We start from the raw sequence: 18321 nt of genomic DNA, 5'->3' as shown, positions 1-18321 counted from the left end.
CTGGATTTAGGTAGAGCTGATATCAAACCCTCATTTGGTCTGTTTTATCAAGCTTGCACTGCAGCAGATGTGGAACTAGAGATTCGTCACAGATTCCAGTAACATTTAGGAAAATGTTTGGCTTTGCTATTCCAGTTCAGTAGAACAACTTCGAAACTGGATTTTTCTGTAGGGTGTCATCATCACCCTGAGATGCCAATGTCATCTGTGTTGTTATAGTCTTGGGTCTGCTTTGTGATCCAATGAGCCCAAAAGAGTAAAATGCCCTCAAAGGATTGAGAAAAAAAAAAAAGGAAAAAACAAAACAAAGGAAAACAAAACCTCCCCAATTGAGACTTTAGCAGCGTTGTTTAGTGTTCTAAAAAAAAAAGAAAGGCAATGAAACTAATGAGACCTGTAAAGAGAATATGAGAGAGTAGGGAGAGCAGGGTAGATGGAAGCTATTAAACATTTACTATGTGTCAGATGTTTTCATGGTGTAATATCATCTGTCTTGTAAAAGTCCTCTGTGGTGGGTTTTATCATTTTTATTATTTTATTTCATGAAGGACTGAACTGAGGCTCAGAGGTTAATAATACCCCACAGGTCATGTAGTAAATTGTAGAGGCAGGATCCAAACTTATATCTTTTTGCCTCCAATGCTCGTGTTCTTTTCTAGTAACTCATGCCACCTTCCCATAGACAAGGTTATTTTGTTCCCAAGCTTACTTAACTTCCTCTGCATGTCGTAAAATCCTAAATTCCTAAATTCTCCCTGACCCCAAGTGAAAGATAGATCCATTTGGATCAACATTTTTGTTACAGTGTTGTTTCTACTCTGTGTGCTCTCTTAAGTCCTGGAGCAATATGAGATTAATTGTTCTAGGTATAATAAACTCATGCAGTCAAATACTATCACTTCAGCTCACATATGTGAGGCAACTTGACCTTGAGTTCGAATTGACCAAGGCCACTCAAACCTATTTGAACTAAATGGGTCTGGCCAGGTGCCCTTCATACTGACATTAGTTTTAAATAGTCTAAGGGTAACACATGCTTGAACAAACGTGATTTTATTTTAAATTGGAAATAAAATAACATCTAGTCAGATGACTGCTGTTTCAGGCTGGAATGATGTCTGACATCAATTTCTAGCAGCTGGAATCCATTCCCCAAGTGGCAAAGCGTACCTTGGCCTCTATAACCCTGAAGCTCAGCCAGTTTCTTAAGGTCTTCTAATAGAAAACAGCAAGATATTTCTTAAGGGTGGTTCAGAAAGCATAATTTGGAGTTGATTCTAATCCTAGCAGTGACCTATGTTAGGCAAATGCCTTGGATAGTGCTCAGTCCCCTATGACCTTCAGTCCTCTTTTTTTTTTTTTCATAGCATAAACTATTGACCTTAACACGAAAGGAAAACTCCAGACATCATGTTGCTGAACTAGATAGCTCAGAGTCTTGAACAGTGTTGTTCATAGCCCAGTAAATAGGCTAGCCCTCTCAGAACTCTTTCTAGGTGATTTCTAATTTAAAATAAGCTTTAAAATTCATGGTATACTATTTGCTGTAGGCAAGTGGAAATGGGAATTAGTTATGGGTATAGAAGGGCACGGGTGTTCAAGGAGATCTAACTACAGCTTTTCTATGTTAACTTGTGTCTCATTCCTTGAAATAGACCAGCCTGTCAGTGTAGATGAAGAGGGGCTGATCTTATTGGAACAGAAGCTTTCCCGAGCCAAGACCCAGATCAACAGCCAACTGCGGCCCATGATGTCAGAGCTGGAAGAGAGGGCACGTCGGCAGAGGGGCCACCTCCATTTGCTGGAGACAAGCATAGATGGGATTCTGGCTGATGTGAAGAACTTGGAGAACATTAGGGACAACCTGCCCCCAGGCTGCTACAATACCCAGGCTCTTGAGCAACAGTGAAGCTGCCATAAAGATTTCTCAACTGAGGTTCTTGGGATACAGATCTCAGGGCTCGGGAGCCATGTCATGTGAGTGGGTGGGATGGGGACATTTGAACACGTTTAATGGGTATGCTCAGGTCAACCGACCTGACCCCATTCCTGATCCCATGGCCAGGTGGTTGCCTTATTGCACCATACTCCTTGCTTCCTGATGCTGGGCAATGAGGCAGATAGCACTGGGTGTGAGAATGATCAAGGATCTGGACCCCAAAGAATAGACTGGATGGAAGGACAAACTGCACAGGCAGATGTTTGCCTCATAATAGTCGTAAGTGGAGTCCTGGAATTTGGACAAGTGCTGTTGGGATATAGTCAACTTATTCTTTGAGTAATGTGACTAAAGGAAAAAACTTTGACTTTGCCCAGGCATGAAATTCTTCCTAATGTCAGAACAGAGTGCAACCCAGTCACACTGTGGCCAGTAAAATACTATTGCCTCATATTGTCCTCTGCAAGCTTCTTGCTGATCAGAGTTCCTCCTACTTACAATCCAGCATGTGAACATGTTCTCCATTTTCAAGCTGGAAGAAGTGAGCAGTGTTGGAGTGAGGACCTGTAAGTCAGGCCCATTCAGAGCTATGGTGCTTGCTGGTGCCTGCCACCTTCAAGTTCTGGACCTGGGCATGACATCCTTTCTTTTAATGATGCCATGGCAACTTAGAGATTGCATTTTTATTAAAGCATTTCCTACCAGCAAAGCAAATGTTGGGAAAGTATTTACTTTTTCGGTTTCAAAGTGATAGAAAAGTGTGGCTTGGGCATTGAAAGAGGTAAAATTCTCTAGATTTATTAGTCCTAATTCAATCCTACTTTTTGAACACCAAAAATGATACGCATCAATGTATTTTATCTTATTTTCTCAATCTCCTCTCTCTTTCCTCCACCCATAATAAGAGAATGTTCCTACTCACACTTCAGCTGGGTCACATCCATCCCTCCATTCATCCTTCCATCCATCTTTCCATCCATTACCTCCATCCATCCTTCCAACATATATTTATTGAGTACCTACTGTGTGCCAGGGGCTGGTGGGACAGTGGTGACATAGTCTCTGCCCTCATAGAGTTGATTGTCTAGTGAGGAAGACAAGCATTTTTAAAAAATAAATTTAAACTTACAAACTTTGTTTGTCACAAGTGGTGTTTATTGCAATAACCACTTGGTTTGCAACCTCTTTGCTCAACAGAATATATGTTGCAAGACCCTCCCATGGGGGCACTTGAGTTTTGGCAAGACTGACAGAGCTCTGGGTTGTGCACATTTCTTTGCATTCCAGCTGTCACTCTGTGCCTTTCTACAACTGATTGCAACAGACTGTTGAGTTATGATAACACCAGTGGGAATTGCTGGAGGAACCAGAGGCACTTCCACCTTGGCTGGGAAGACTATGGTGCTGCCTTGCTTCTGTATTTCCTTGGATTTTCCTGAAAGTGTTTTTAAATAAAGAACAATTGTTAGATGCCTGGGGTCAGTTTCTGATTTACTAAACTCTAAGCCTATGATGGTACCAAAGTAATGGAAATGAAAATGCCACAGAAATGGCAATAGGTCCTAGAGTTAGCATCTTCAGTTCCCACTTCTGAGCATCTTACTTCGCCCATTCCAACGATACAGGATTGATGATGCTGTCAATGAGATTTTTATGAGGTTTAACTGATGCTGTCTTCTAAGCATAAAGCTTTATTTCTAGAAAAACTCTAGCTGGGTTGGGGGGGGATATAGTTAATATTCTTATCTTTTTTATCAGCTATAAAATGAAGGTAAAATTAATAGTTTGTGGTGCATATGTCATGCTTTTTAAGAAGTTAAAATGTACTAAATTAAGATCTTGAATTGGTCATCTACGCAAGCGGCTGAGGAAACAATTCTGCTTCTGTCCATTGACCCCCAAATTCTGATAGGTCTGGTCACTTTGCTTTACCTTCTGTGAAAATGAATTTGTAATCCTGTCTTGGCATACCCAATTACACATTCTACAGATCTCTTGCTATAATTAACGACCAGTGCCCAGACTCCACAGTCATTTCAGAGGCCCTGCCATTTACATGTGACTTCTAAGGTTGCCTGGGGGATGGAGGGTTGTGGCCATTCCAGCTGGTTGTCACCAGCTGATGGAAAGGGAAAAGAACATGGAGGAAGGATAAACAGGAAAGCCAGGCTTGGGAGGGCCTCACGTGCCATGGTCCAAAACCCAGCAAAACAATCACATCTGCCATGCAAAGGGGTCTGGAAGATGTAGTCCTTTGTTAGGATGCCACTTCACAGTGACAATTCTACATTATGAAAGGAGAAAATGCATTGTCGGTGATTGGCTGTCTCTTCCAAGTGTAAGATTAGACAGTACATGTTCTAGGAAACTTGGTGAGGGATCCCATTAGTTGATAACCACGGTATGTGTAATCATATAAGGATTCTTCAATGGAATAGATTGTTTTAAAAGTCGTAAGAGGCTGGGCGCGGTGGCTCATGCCGGTAATCCCAGCACTTTGGAAGGCCGAAATGGGCGGATCACGAGGTCAAGAGATTAAGACCATCCTTACTAACATGGTGAAACCCCGTCTCTACTAAAAATACAAAAAAATTAGCCGGGCGTGACGGAGGGCGCTTGTAATCCCAGCTACTTGAGAGGCTGAGGCAGGAGAATGGCGTGAACCTGGGAGGCGGAGCTTGCAGTGAGCCAAGCTCATGCCACTGCTCCCCAGCCAGGGTGACAGAGCAAGACTCCGTCTCAAAAAAAAAAAAAAAAAGGTCGTAAGACTGTCTTCCCTGACACATGGGAGATGATACCTGAGTAGAGATGGGGAGTAGAAAAATGACTTATGGTACTTCCCTTGATGTACAAATAATTCTCTCATTTCTAAGGACCTGAAAAGTTATCCCTAAGAAGAGAGAAGGGGATGTGGCTTCCCCAGGATCTAGCCTCATGTTGTCAGTCCTTAACCTGACCCTGCCAAGATAAGGAAGCTTTCCTTCTGATTTTTCATCAGTATTAGTAGTTCATAGTGAAAGCTTTCTTGCACTTCTCCTCTGAGAGTTTATGGTTAATTATGCTGTTGGTAAGCTATTACAAATGTCATCATCTACTTTAACTGTTAGGGACCTCTGTTTGGAGAAAGGGGTGGAAATGAAACTGCCCATAGACTATAACTTCTTAGCAGATGTATTTCTGGTCTTCTCCAAGGATGTGGTTTCTTTTCAGTACTCTCCAGTACTTCTCTCAGCCTCTTGGGAGGCTGGAGAAAAGGAGAAAAGGATAAGAAGATGCTTAGTAATATTCAATGTTTTGAACAAGTCTCAAGGACCAGGAATGTGTTTATTGTGTCTTCTTTTAATGTTTTGCATGGTAATGGGAATGTTATGGATTATTGCTGTGGCTCAATTTTCCCACCTGGAGAACATAGATTAGAATTTTTCTCTCCCTTCTTCATACTATTGGCTACATGGAACTTTCTAAGAAATCCAAAGATCCAAAGCTTACATATAGGTCATAAGGGAAGAAATGTGTATGTGCACATATGTTAATTCATATTTAGTATATATATTTTATAAGTTAGCAAATTAAACCAGTGTTTATATTTCACTTTAAATGAGCTCTTGGCTGAATGTGGTGGCTCACGCCTGTAATCCCAGCACTTTGGGAGGCCAAGGCAGGCAGATCACCTGAGGTCTGGAGTTTGAGACCAGCCAACTCCAACATGGCGAAACCCTGTCTCTACTAAAAATACAAAAATTAACTGCGCATGGTGGCAGGCGCCTGTAATCCCAGTTACTCTAGAGCCTGAGGCAGGAGAATCACTTGAACCCCAGAGGCTGATGTTGCAGTGAACTGAGATCGTGCCATTGCACTCCAGTGTGGGCGACAAGAGCGAAACTCTGTCTCAAAACAAAACAAAACAAAAACAAATCTCAAAGCAAAGAAATGAGATTTCATCATTATGTACTCTCAGGACAAGGAAAAAAAGGCAGTGTTTAGCTTTGTGAACAAAATAGCAAATGTAAACACGAGTGATCAATTTACAAGCATATCAAGCATCATTATGATGTGCCACGAAACCCACACAGATGTACACAAAGCTGCCACATCTCAATTTTAAGCCAAAAAAAAAAGATAAAAGAAAAAAATACGAAGAACCCCAAGAACCAAATGATTCGTTTAAAAAAATGAATCTGATAAACAAACGGCTAATCCTTCAATGAGCCAGCCTAATAGGGAATTACTGTTTCACCTTCTGAATCATATCTGATAATTAGCTAATGGCAATCACCATTCACACCTAACCCAATATAGGGTGTGTGATATGACTGAAGGTGAAATAAGAACTGATAATCACAGCAGGATTGAACAGTTAACAAATTGTTCACTTTTGCTTGTTTACATTGCCAAAGCAAATTGCGAGTTTAACAAGTTCTGTTTTAGTTAAGATCTTTCAAGCTAAAAAGTTGTTCAAGTTTTTCATTTTCACAAATATAATTTCATTTCATAAAATACTAATTTCATTGAGGAGCCAAAGTTAACCAACACTGGACTATGCAAATTAGTCAAGATGTAAGATTTAATGTTTCAAAACTAAGAAAACGGAGGCACAATTTACAAATTTGCTAATTATTCTTCCCTTTATCATCCTTGGATGTGGCTGTACATACTTTTATATAACACAAGTGGCATCAGCTGAACCAGGCAGGAAACTGCTTGTTCTAAGTACATTTTTACAACTGTTGTCTCCTGTCAAGTAAAATCATGAAGAAAAAGTGATTAATGCTGCAACTCACAGAGAAAGTTCTTGACCAAGACACAAGACTCTTGTAGCATTGTCTTATTTATTAACATAATTGAAACATTTTGCATAAAACTCTTGCCCATGACTATTCTAGCAACAAAATTGTACTCAAAATATTTCACTGTGAAATGGTATTGCAACTTGAATATCATTTTTTATTAATGAATTGATTTCCATAAAGCAAATCTTACTCTTAAAATGGCAGATTATGTGATCAAAAAGCGATTCAAAAAAGCTTCCCCCTCCTCATGCCAACCCTCAAGACCATGTGGATCCAGCTGAATCCTCAGCCCTGGGACTAGACTAAGGTTGAGGGAAAGAGCCGTTAACTCATTCCTAACCAGAACAGGCTAATAGGACACTCCAAACTCACACTACAAAGAGACCACATGAACAGTCGAGTGTGCTGGGCAGCTATAAGATGGTGCAGACTGGATGAATTTGGCAGAGCATATTCATCACCATTACTACAATGCTATTCCTAAGGTGTCCTAATTGTATGAGCTACAAAATCGGTCCCTGTTTCCATTCTTCCCATCTCACCTGTTGGCCCTCCTGCAGTAGGTAGCCTTGGGAGAGATCCTGAGCTTTTCATATTCTGCCGTTTTATTTTTGCGTTACTGTTTGGATGAGTAAAATGTAATAACATGCTTCTCTCTCTTAGTCCCCTAAAAGAGTGTGTGTATGTGTGTGTGTGTGTGTGTGTGCGTGTGTGTGTGTCAGTTTGAGGAGAGTAGAATTGGGCTGGTAAGTACAAGTTTTTTCTCCCTGTAATTCTCTGCCTTTTGCTGTAGTTCAGTTATTATTGAGTCTCACTTTCTACTTAATTTGAACAGCAAGTTCTTTAATTCTTTCTGAGAAGCTGGAGCTTGAAACTAGAGAACATTGTTGAAAGGCTGGCCAAGCTGAGACAGGAAGAACGGCGTCTCTAGAAGCTCTAGCTTTGGGTTTCAGGCACTTCAGTAAGAGACTTTCCCCCTTGTTCCTATGTACATTCAAGGAAAATGAAAGCAAGAAGGCTCTAGAGGCTGCCTGGGGTTGGGGGTGTGTGACTGAGGTACCCACTAGCAGCACAGCCCTCCCAGAGGACCATTCCTTAAGGACAGAGTTATTGACAAAAAGGGTTTTCCTTCTGCCTGTTCTTACATCAGCCACTTTCAGAAAAATGGGAGAGACATTTTTTGCTGGTGGACAGGAAACAAAGCTCCAGACCCCTCTGGACATGATTGTTCCAGTCCATGCCTTTCTCACAACCTCTGAGCCATGCCAGTCTTGGATTGGGCTTTGCAGGAAGGAACAGGACCCCAGAGACAAAGTCGGGGGGTAGAGGTTATCCTGTTGGCACCTGGGGCACCACTTCAGACTCTGAATCATCTTTCTGGTATTGACTGTGGCTGGGTCATGGTCACAATGTCCTGTCCTGGATTTAGTTGTGCTGTGACCTTCCCCTAGCAAATGAAGAGTAGGGCGTGTGTGTGTGGGGGGGGGGGGGGTAGGGGGTGCGGCGATGGGAATGGATGATTCTATCCAAAAGAAGATTCACTTTCTTCTTATATTAAATAGGAAACCTGTTTTTAGTACAGTGCCTGTAATCCACAAAGATAAGATCTGCCCCACTTCATTCCTAGAAATCTACTTCTATGGCACCTGTTCTTTGTCTTAATTCATCTCACTTTCCCTCCCCACTCCCACATGCTTTCGGACTGCATGCTGAGGGTGCAGAATCAGCCTCATTCCTTCTCATGGGCTGTAGACCAAATGGGGCTTGACCAGAGCAGAGTGACAGAGTGGACCAAGAAACAAAAGAAATCGAGCCTTCCTCAGGTCTGCTCACGTGGGTCCCATAAATTCCATCCATAACTCCAAGTCCTTAAACAAGCCATGTTTCCCCAGGAAATTCAGGCACCTGTTTTCCTTTGTTTCATTTCCTGGCTTATGACTGTTCTGCCTGGACAAGGCTGTTCCATCTTTCGCTCTCCAGCAATAGCATCATCCTGAGCACTCTGTGGGTCTTCCTTCACCTTCCACAAAGCAACTCTTTCTTGGATTGATGGAGTCCGCTTCTGGGATTTCTTCCAAGCTGCTGAGATCTCTTTATTTCTAAAGGAAACCTAACAGTGGCCTTCCTTACTATCACACCCTCCCCTGGGACTGGCATTACCATCCTATGTGTGGAGAGCACCTGGGACAGATATAATTTAAAAGAAAGATGCCAGGGTAAGGCTTGGGAAGTGTAGAAATCATATGGGCACCTGGTCAGCAACATGAGGAAATGGAGGGTGTGGTGTGACGGCCTAGGGGTCAGGGAAACAATATCTTCTTGTCAGGCCCTACACCTGCTGGCTGACCTGGACCAGCCATTTAATCCCATGGGCCTCTGCTCCCTCAACTTTTAAAGGAAAGTGTTGGATCAACTGAACTCTAAAGTTTTTTTCAGTTTATTATTTCATGATCCCTAGTCAAACACTGATACCCCAAAATAGGATTTTCCTTCCTTCCTCTGAAGATTATTTCAAAAAATCCAAGAGGAATAACAGACTTTCTGGATGCTGCTCTACCATGTTCTTCTGTTAAATCAAGTTCCTTTTCCCACAATTGAAGGATGTTGCAGATGTGAAACGTGTGGTAAAGAACATTGTCTTTGCTTTCAGGTCCCACCTGGCCCCTTCTGGCCGTAGCTTGTACTAGATTTTGATAAAAGTATCCTAATACTCAGGGACTATTTCTCAAAGACCAGAATCCCAAGAGCCAGAGACTGGATGAGAGACACAAAGCACAAGACAGCAATTTCCTTATGGCTCTCCAAGCAGGACACGCATGAGACCCTAGTAACCAGAAGCAAAGCTGGCAGAACTGTCTGCAGGAACAGAGAGGAAGGTAGAAAATTAGAGAAAAAAGGAGTGAAACAACTTAGTGGCTCCTGACCCCTCCCAGATCTCCCTTCTGGGAACCCACTCCCCTATTAGGGAGATTTTCTCAGACAGTTCCTGCAGCTCCCAGGCTCTGCAGGGGCTAGAACCAACCACAGAAACAAGACCAAGGCACTGCTTCTCAAGAAGAAACTGACCTCATGCACTGTCTGAGTTACCTCAGCTAGAGAGGGTGAAAATCATCAGTTATCATCAGGGCAACAAATTGCTTTCTCCTAGTTCATCCTGGACTTACAATATGAAAGAGACATTTCCCAGCCCAACAGACAATACATAATTCCAATTAGCAAAGACCTCCAGGGTTGAGTGGACTCCTAGCGTTTTTTTGTTTTGTTTTGTTTTTTTATGACACGACTGCACGATGTGGATCTGGTCCTGCCTATGTGGTTGTTCTCAGGTACAGGAATGTGTCTAAGCATGGCCTCCAAAGGTCCCTTGGAAACCCCTGGCTGGTAGGGAACCCGCACTGTGCCATCAGCTACAGTCCACATAAGTAAATGAACAGATGCCACCAGGAAATGAGGATGGACTGGCTCTGTGTGATCATAAGCTCAGAGCATCAGGGAAATGGTCATTTGAAACTAAGAAAACAGATTCAAATTATTCTGAGAAAACCGACTATTCCCAGACTCGTGTCCCAGGTTTCAGAACCCGAAAATCTCACTCCTGATCAAAGGTTGCTGCTGCTGCTGCTGCTGCTACTGCTATATGTGTGTGTGTATGTGCGTGCGTGGGTGCACACGCATGTGTGCGTGTGTGTGTGTGTGTGCGTGTGTGTGGTGCTGAAGAAGTGGAGGTTGCTTGGCCTTCTCTACTGGGTGTGGCCCTGATGAACTCACTGAGTGCTGAGGCTGGCTACAATGTCCTATCAGAGGGGAAGTAATACCACAGGAGCACATCAAGACTACAAACATAAAGAACCATGGACACTGATTTCATCCAAGTTCTACAGGGAGTGAACAAAGAAAAATAAATAAATAAAAGAAAAGAAAAATAGCCCTTTGTAGTAAAGGGCATGCTGGGAAGGCGAGAGCCAGAGCCGCCTCCCCAGAGCATGCTGGGAGGAGGGGCACCAGAGCCGCCTCTCTAGAGCATGCTGGGAGGATGGGCACCAGAGCCGCCTCCCCAGAGCATGCTGGGAGGATGGGCACCAGAGCTGCCTCTCTAGAGCATGCTGGGAGACGGACACCAGTACATCTCCAAGGACTGCACTTCCCCCGACTCCCACCCCATTCCCTCACCCACCCCCAACCCGGAGACTAGAGGAAAGTCTGTCCAAAGATGACTGTGGAATAGGGAATGCCATGGTTCTCTGCAGGTCCCCCACACTATGGGGGGTTAAGTCAGCAAGTAGGGAAAACAGTCAAGACGAGGAGATGGAGAAACAGAGAGGCAGGAGAGAAACAGGGGGCTGACAAAGATGGAGGGGCCATTGTGTTGCCGGAGGACGAGGGGAGAGTGGAGCCGAGCACTGTGTAGCTGCTAGCCGGAGGCATTGATGTACAGCTGGCTTTTGAGGATGTAGTCGATGACCGGCTGGGACAGGTAATCCACAACATGGCCGTCCCCATGCTGCAGGGCCAGCCTGCACAAGAAGAGATGACAATCAGATGGACATCCACACCCAAAGCAAGTCAGGAGGACTGGCATGCCCCTGTCTCCCCAGCACCCCATTTGTAGCCTTTTCTCAGGTTGAGTAAATAGTTCTGTATTAGGAAAAGCCCTCTTGCCTCCACAACTCCTTCCCCACCTTGGTGACATCATTCATCGTGGTTCTGCCACTTCCTAGGTGAGAGGCCTTGGGAAAGTTATTTAAGCCCCTCTGTTCTTCAGTCTTTTCCTGTAAAATGAGGGTAATATCTGGGCCCCTCTCATTTAGTTATTCAAAGGATTAAATGAGTCATTATGCAAAGCACTTAGAAGAGTGCCAGACACACAGTGGGCATCTAATGTATTCACTATTCTTTTTTCTCAAATAAATTGTATTGTGTATATTTAAGTCATACAATCTGATGTTGTAAGATACACATATATTATCATCATATAATATAGTATATTATCTATGTTATATTACATATTTATTATATATTTTATAATTTATATATTATACTATATTATATTATTTATATAATAGTGTTAATATTATATTATTTATATAAGTGTTAATATTATATTATTTATATAATATAGTTTAATGGTTACTGTAGTGGAACAAATTAATATTCATATATCCATCATCTCACTCAGATATGTATTTGTTCTTCTTGTGGCGAGAATAGCTATAATCTACTAATTTAGCAAAAACCCTAAATATAATACACTATTATTAGCTGTCATCCTCATGTCACACATTAGATCTTTCAACTTGTTTGTCCTACATATTTGCTACTTTGTATCCTTTGACCTGTATCTCACCACTTTCTGCCCTCCACACTTGACCCTGGTAATCATGTTTTATTCTCTATCTGTATGTTTAAGATTCCATATATATTCCTACATATTTGCTGCTTTGTATCCTTTGATCTATATCTCCCCACTTTCAGCCCTCCACACTTGACCCTGGTAATCATTGTTTTATTCTCTATCTGTGTATTTAAGATTCCACATATAAGTGAAATCATGCAATATTTTTATTTCTGTGTCTGGCTTATGTCACTTGGCAGAACGTCTTCCAGGTCTAGCCAAGTTGTGGCAAGTGGTAGGATCTCCTTTTTTAAGTCGAATAATGTTCCACTTCTGTGTGTGTGTGTGTGTGTGTGTGTGTAAGAACACATTTTCTTTATCTATTCATCCATTGATGGACGTCTAGGTTGTTTCCACATCTTGGCTACTGTGAATAATGCTGCAGTGAACTTAGAAATGCAGATACCTTTACAAGGTGGTGATTTCATTTTCTTTGGGTATATACCCAGAAGAGGGATTGCTGGGTCATATGACAGTTCCATTTTTAATCTCTTTAGGAACCTCTATTCTGTTTTCTATAACGGTTGTACCAATTTACATTCCCACCAACAGTGTACAAGGGTTCCCTTTCTCCACACCCTCATCAACATTTGTTATCTCTTGTCTTTTTGATAATAGCTATTCTAATAGGTGTGAGGTAGAATCTCATAATGCCTTTAATTTTTGTTTCCCTGGTGATTAGTGATGTTGCGCATCTTTTTATGCACCTGTTAGCAATTTTTATGTCATCTCTGGAGAGATGTCTACTCAAATCTTCTGGTGTTTTGTTTGTTTGTTTGTTTGTTTGCTTTTTGAGAGAGACAGGGTCTCACTCTGTTGCCCAGGCTGGAGTGCAGTAGTGAGTCATGGCTCACTGGAGCCTCAAACTCCTGGGCTCAAGCAATCCTCCTGCCTCAGCCTCTCAAGCAGCTAAGACTTCAGGCACATGCTACCATGCCTGGCTAATTTTTTTTTGGTGGGAAGGGGTAAGGATGGAGACAGGGTCTCACTATGTCTGGAACTCCTGGCCTCAGGCAATCTTTCCACCTCAGCCTCCCAGCATGCTGGGATTATAGGTATGAGCCATCACACTGTGCCCCTTTGCCCAGTTTTTAGTTGAGTAGTATGTTTTCTTGCTATTTTGAGTTGTGTAAGTTCTTTAAAAATCTTGGATATTAATCCCTATCTGATATATGATTTGAAAATATTTTTTCTCAATCCCTAGGTTGCCTTTTCATTTTGTTGGTTGTTTCCTTTGCTGTACAGAAGCTTTTTAGTTTGAAGTCCCATTTATTTATTTATTTATTTGCTTTTGTAGCCTGTGCTTTCAGTGTGGCATCCAAGACATAATTGCCAAGACCAATGTCAAGATTTCCCTCTATGTTTTCTTCTGTTTTTGTTTACTGTTTCAGATCTTACACTTAGGTCCTTTATCCATTTTGAGATGATTTTTGTGACTGGTGTAAGATAAGGTCCAATTTCATTCTTTTGCCTGTAGAAATCCAGTTTTTCCAGCACCATCTATTGAAGAGACTGTGCTCTCTTTATTGTGCTTTTTTGGTACCTTTGTCAAAAATCAGTTGACCATATATGTTTGAATTTATTTCTGGGCTCACTATTCGGTTCCACTGCTCTATGTGTCTGCTTTTATGCCAGTACCATACTGTTTTGATTACTACAGCTTTGTAATATAATTTTAAATGAAGAAGTGTGATGCCTCCAACTTTTTTTTCTCATAATTGCTTTGGCTATTCAGGGTCTTTTGCAGTTCTGAGCACATTTTAGGGTTGATTTTTCTATTTCTGTGAAGTATGAATGCTGCCATTGGGATTTTGATAGGTATTTCATTAAATCTTTATATTTCTTTAGGTAGCACAGACATTTTAGCAATATTAACTTTTCTGATCCATGAGCATGAAATACTTTTCATTTATTTGTGTTGTCTTCAATTTCTTTTGTCCATGTTTTATATATACTCCAGTGTACAGATTTTTCACTTCCCTTGTTAAATTTATTCCTAAGGGTTTTTTTTTTTTTTTTTCAGACAGAGTCTCACTCTGTCACCCAGGCAGGCATGCAATGGTGTGATCTTGACTCACTGCAACCTCAGCCTCCTGGGTTCAAGCGATTCTCCTGCCTCAGCCTCCCGAGTAGCTCGGATTACAGGCAGAAGCCACAATGCCCAGCTAATTTTTGTATTTCTGTTAGAGAGAGGGTTTCACCACGTTGGCCAGACTGGTCTCTAACTCCTAACCTCAAGTGATCCACCTGCCTCCACCTCCCAAAGTGCTGGGATTATAGGTGTGAGCCACCGTGCCTGGCTGTCTAACTGCTATTGATAGTACTTTCAGTACTTTGCTGAATGGAAGTGGGAATAGTGGGCATTCTTGCTTTATATCAGGTCTTAGAGGAAAAGCTTTCATTTTCTCCCCATTGATTATAATGTTAGCTGTGGGTTTTTTAAAAAAAATAAAATAAATTGCCTTGCCGGGAGTGGTGGCTCACGCCTGTAATCCCAGCACTTTGGGAGGCTGAGGCAGGCAGATCACGAGGTCAGGTGTTCGAGCCCAGTCTGGCCAACATAGTGAAACCCTGTCTCTACCAAAAATACATAAAAAATTAGCCGGGCATGGTGGTGTGTGCCTGTAATCCCAGCTACTTAGGAGGCTGAGGCAGGAGAATCACGTGAACCCAGGAGGTGGAGGTTGCAGTGAGCAGAGATTGTGCCACTGCACTCCAGCCTGGGTGACAGAACGAGACTCCATCTCAAAAAAAATATTAAAAAAATTAAAAAAATTAAAAAATGGCCTTCGTTATGTTGAGCAACTTTCCTTCTATATTTAAACTGTTAAGAATCTTTATCAAGAAAGGATGTTGAACTTTGTCCAATGCTTTATCTGCATCAATTGATATGGTCATGTGGTTTTATCTTTCAGTCTATTTATGTGATGTATCACATTGACTGATTTGCATATGTTAAACCAGCCTTGTGTGCCAGGGATAAATCCTACTTGATCATCATGTATAAGCTTCATGTTGTGTTGTTGAATTCAGTTTGCTAATGTTTTATTGAGGACTTTTACATCAATGCTCATCAGAAATATTGGCCTACAGTTTTCTTTTCTTGTGGTGTCTTTTTTTTTCTGTTGCCCAGGCTGGAGTGCAGCAGCGCATGATCTCAGTTCACTGCAACCTCTGCCTTCTGGGTTCAAGTGATTCTTCTGCCTCAGCCTACCAAGTAGCTGGGATTACAGTCACGTGCCACCATGCCTGGATAATTTTTGTATTTTTAGTAGAGATGGGGTTTAACCATATTAGCCAGACTCATCTTGAACTCCTGACCTCAAGTGATCCATCTGCCTTGGCCTCCCAAAGTGCTAGGATTACAGGCATGAGCCACTGTGCCTGGCCTCTTTGGTGTCTTTATCTGGCTTAGGTATCAAAGGCGATGCTGGCCTCGTAGAATGTGCTAGGAGGTATTCCTTCCAGCTGTATTTCTTTGAAGAGTTTAAAATGTATAGGCCAGGCGTAGTGGTTCATGCCTGTAATACCAGCACTTTTGGAGGCCGAGGTGGGTGGATCACAAGCTCAGGAGTTCAAGACCAGCCTGGCCAACATAGTGAAACCCTGTCTCTACCAAAAATACAAAAATTAGCTGGGTGTGGTGGCAGGCACCTGTAATCCCAGCTACTTGGGAGGCTGAGGCAGGAGAATCACTTGAACCTGGGATGCAGAGGTTGCAGTGAGCCAAGATCATGCTATTGCACTCCAGCCTGGGCGACAGAGTGAGACTCTGTCTAAAAAAAGAAGTATTGGTATTAATTATTCTTTGAAAATTTGGTAGAATTCAGCTCTGAAGTCATCTGGTCCTGGGCTTTTCTTTGTTGGGAAGTTTTTAATTACTACTTCATTCTATTTGTTATTGGTCTGTTCAGGCTATTCCTGATTCAATCTTGCCAGATTATCTTTTTAAAGGAATTTATCCCTGTCCTCTAGGTTACCAAATTTGTTTGCATATAATTGTTCATAATAATTCCTTATGATCCATCTTATTTCTGAGACATCTGTTATAATGTCTACACTTTCATTTCTGATTTTATATATTTGAGTCTTTTTTTCAGTCTAGATAAAGGTTTGTCAATTTTGTTTATTTTTTTCAAAAAACCAACTCTTCATTTTATTAATTTTTTCTATGGTTTTTCTATTCTCTATTTAGTTTTGCTCTAATCTTTATTATTTCCTTCCTTTGGGTTTAGTTTGTTCTTCTTTTTCTAGTTCCTTAAGGCATAATGCTAGGCAATTTATTTGGGGTCTTTCTTCTGTTTTAATGGGAGCAATTATTGTTAGAAGCTTTCCTCTTAGAACTATCCTTAGTTTATCCTTTTGGGTTCCTCTGCATGCTGGCCTCAAGAGTATGAATTCTCTTCCAGGGATTTTTGGGATTCACTGCATCTTTTCCTTCCTACAGGAGCCCATGGAGGAGAGGCACCAACAGGTATAAAGGACTCCAGTGACACATTTTGGCTTCTGCACAGTTTTTTTCCAGCCTTGGTCTGCCTACTTCCTGTTCTCTCCTAACACAATAGTCTAGGTGTCAGACCCAAACGAACTATTTGTAAAAATTCATATACTCCTCCACATACGTAGATTCTAAAAGGCATCTGAGCCCTGCCTGTGAGATCTCACTGGAGACCAGCTCACTGCCTTTCAATGCATGCACTGCCCTTGAAACCACCTTTGCAAAATTACGACTGAGGCAGTGAAAGAGAGCTAACTTAACCGACTCCATCTTGCTTCTAACCTCCAAGCTGTCCTTGTTCCTGGTGTAGGCTGAACTAACTTCAGGAGAAACTTAGTTTATAGTTTATAGTTTGGGAGAAACTTAGTTTATAGTTTAAAAAAGAGGACAACAGCCCTTTCCCAAAGCAGACCTCCTTCTTGCCTAGGGACTAGATTGACTTTGTAGGACTAACATTAGCCACAAGGTTAGAAATTACGGTTTAGGAGTCATGCAGCTGAAGGCTACAAGATCTGGCCCTCCCTAAACTGCTCCTAAGATCAGTGTTTGCAATATTTTGTAGACCCTGCACTTGATGGACCAGCTGGCACCACCCAGATCAATAAACTGGCTTATTTGAATTTGCGGCCCCCCACCTAGGAACTGACTCAGTGCAAGAAGACAGCTTCGACTCCCTGTGATTTCATCTCTGACCAATCAGCATTCCTGGCTCACTGGCTTCCCCAACCCATGAAGTTTTCCTTAAAAACTCTGCTCCCGAAATGCTCAGGGAGACTGATTTGATAACAATAAAACTCTGGTCTCCCGCACAGCCGGCTCTGCGTGAATTACTCTTTCTCTATTGCAATTCCCCTGTCTTGATGAATCTGCTCCGTCTAGGCAGCGAGCAAGGTGAACCCCTTGGGTGGTTACACCCTGACCTTGCAAGCTAGGTCCCTAAGTGCCTCCTCACATAGTTAAGCTTTTTGAAAAAGTGTGTATACCTGTGGCTCTGAAGCAGATTCCTAAGCCCACCCCCCATATATTCTGACTCAGTGGGACTGGGCAGGACACAGGAATTTGTACTGTTGTGTAACTCTGCATGGCGACTCTAATGTGCAGCCATGTTTGGAACCACATCCTGCCCCTCTCCGCTTATTGCCCATTGCTTCTGCCCTCACCTCACAGTGGATGTTACCCTTGTGAGTGTCTCTGTAATTGCCTTCCAGGGAAGAAGGCAATTACTTTTTAAAGTCCTGGTCTCATTTGATTTCTCTGAAAGATGTGACACAGATGGCAATGCTCTCCATCTTTGTCCCCTCTCTCACCTTGGCTTCTGGGCCACCACTGCCGGTGGTCCAGTGGTTTCTAACTGCCTTTTAACTTTCTATTAAATGCTAAAATGTTTGCAATGTTCCCCATAGTCTTCTCTTCTTGACTCTTTCTGTGAGCTTGTCCACACCTATAATTTTTTTTGTGTGTGTGACGGAGTCTCACTCTGTCACCCAGGCTGGAGTGCAGTGGCGCTATCTCGGCTTACTGCAAGCTCTGCCTCCCGGGTTCAAGCAATTCTCCTGCCTCAGTCTCCCGAGTAGCTGGGACTACAGGCGGCTGCCACCACGCCCGGCTGATTTTTTGTATTTTTAGTGGAGACGGGGTTTCACCGTGTTAGCCAGGATGGTCTCGATCTCCTGACCTCGTGATCCGCCTGCCTCGGCCTCCC

At 42.4% G+C, this 18321-nt stretch overlaps 2 protein-coding genes and 1 long non-coding RNA gene across 5 annotated transcripts in view; 2 read left to right on the top strand and 1 right to left on the bottom strand.

The window, feature by feature from the left end:
* The window catches only part of LAMC2 (laminin subunit gamma 2), an 83885-nt gene extending 80476 nt beyond the window's left edge, over positions 1–3409 (top strand). For both annotated transcript variants that reach the window (XM_009439410.5, XM_054656585.2), the window contains one exon: positions 1656–3409. In XM_009439410.5, the coding sequence (XP_009437685.3) occupies positions 1656–1909 (254 nt within the window). In that variant the 3' untranslated portion in view covers positions 1910–3409. The remainder of the gene's footprint in view (positions 1–1655) is intronic.
* Positions 3410–7873: 4464 nt separating this feature from the next.
* The window catches only part of NMNAT2 (nicotinamide nucleotide adenylyltransferase 2), a 180972-nt gene continuing 170524 nt past the window's right edge, over positions 7874–18321 (bottom strand). For both annotated transcript variants that reach the window (XM_001162779.8, XM_054656592.2), the window contains exon 11: positions 7874–11243. In XM_001162779.8, coding sequence (XP_001162779.2) covers positions 11141–11243 — 103 coding nt within the window. In that variant the 3' untranslated portion in view covers positions 7874–11140. The remainder of the gene's footprint in view (positions 11244–18321) is intronic.
* On the top strand, positions 11114–17428 carry LOC129135678 (uncharacterized). The gene is made up of 2 exons (XR_008536672.2): positions 11114–11203; positions 17182–17428. It is a non-coding gene; the product is annotated as an uncharacterized LOC129135678 (long non-coding RNA).

The sequence above is a fragment of the Pan troglodytes genome, chromosome 1, assembly GCF_028858775.2.
Source record: "Pan troglodytes isolate AG18354 chromosome 1, NHGRI_mPanTro3-v2.0_pri, whole genome shotgun sequence".
Lineage (NCBI taxonomy): Eukaryota > Metazoa > Chordata > Mammalia > Primates > Hominidae > Pan > Pan troglodytes.
This window is presented reverse-complemented; position numbering and strand designations above follow the sequence as displayed.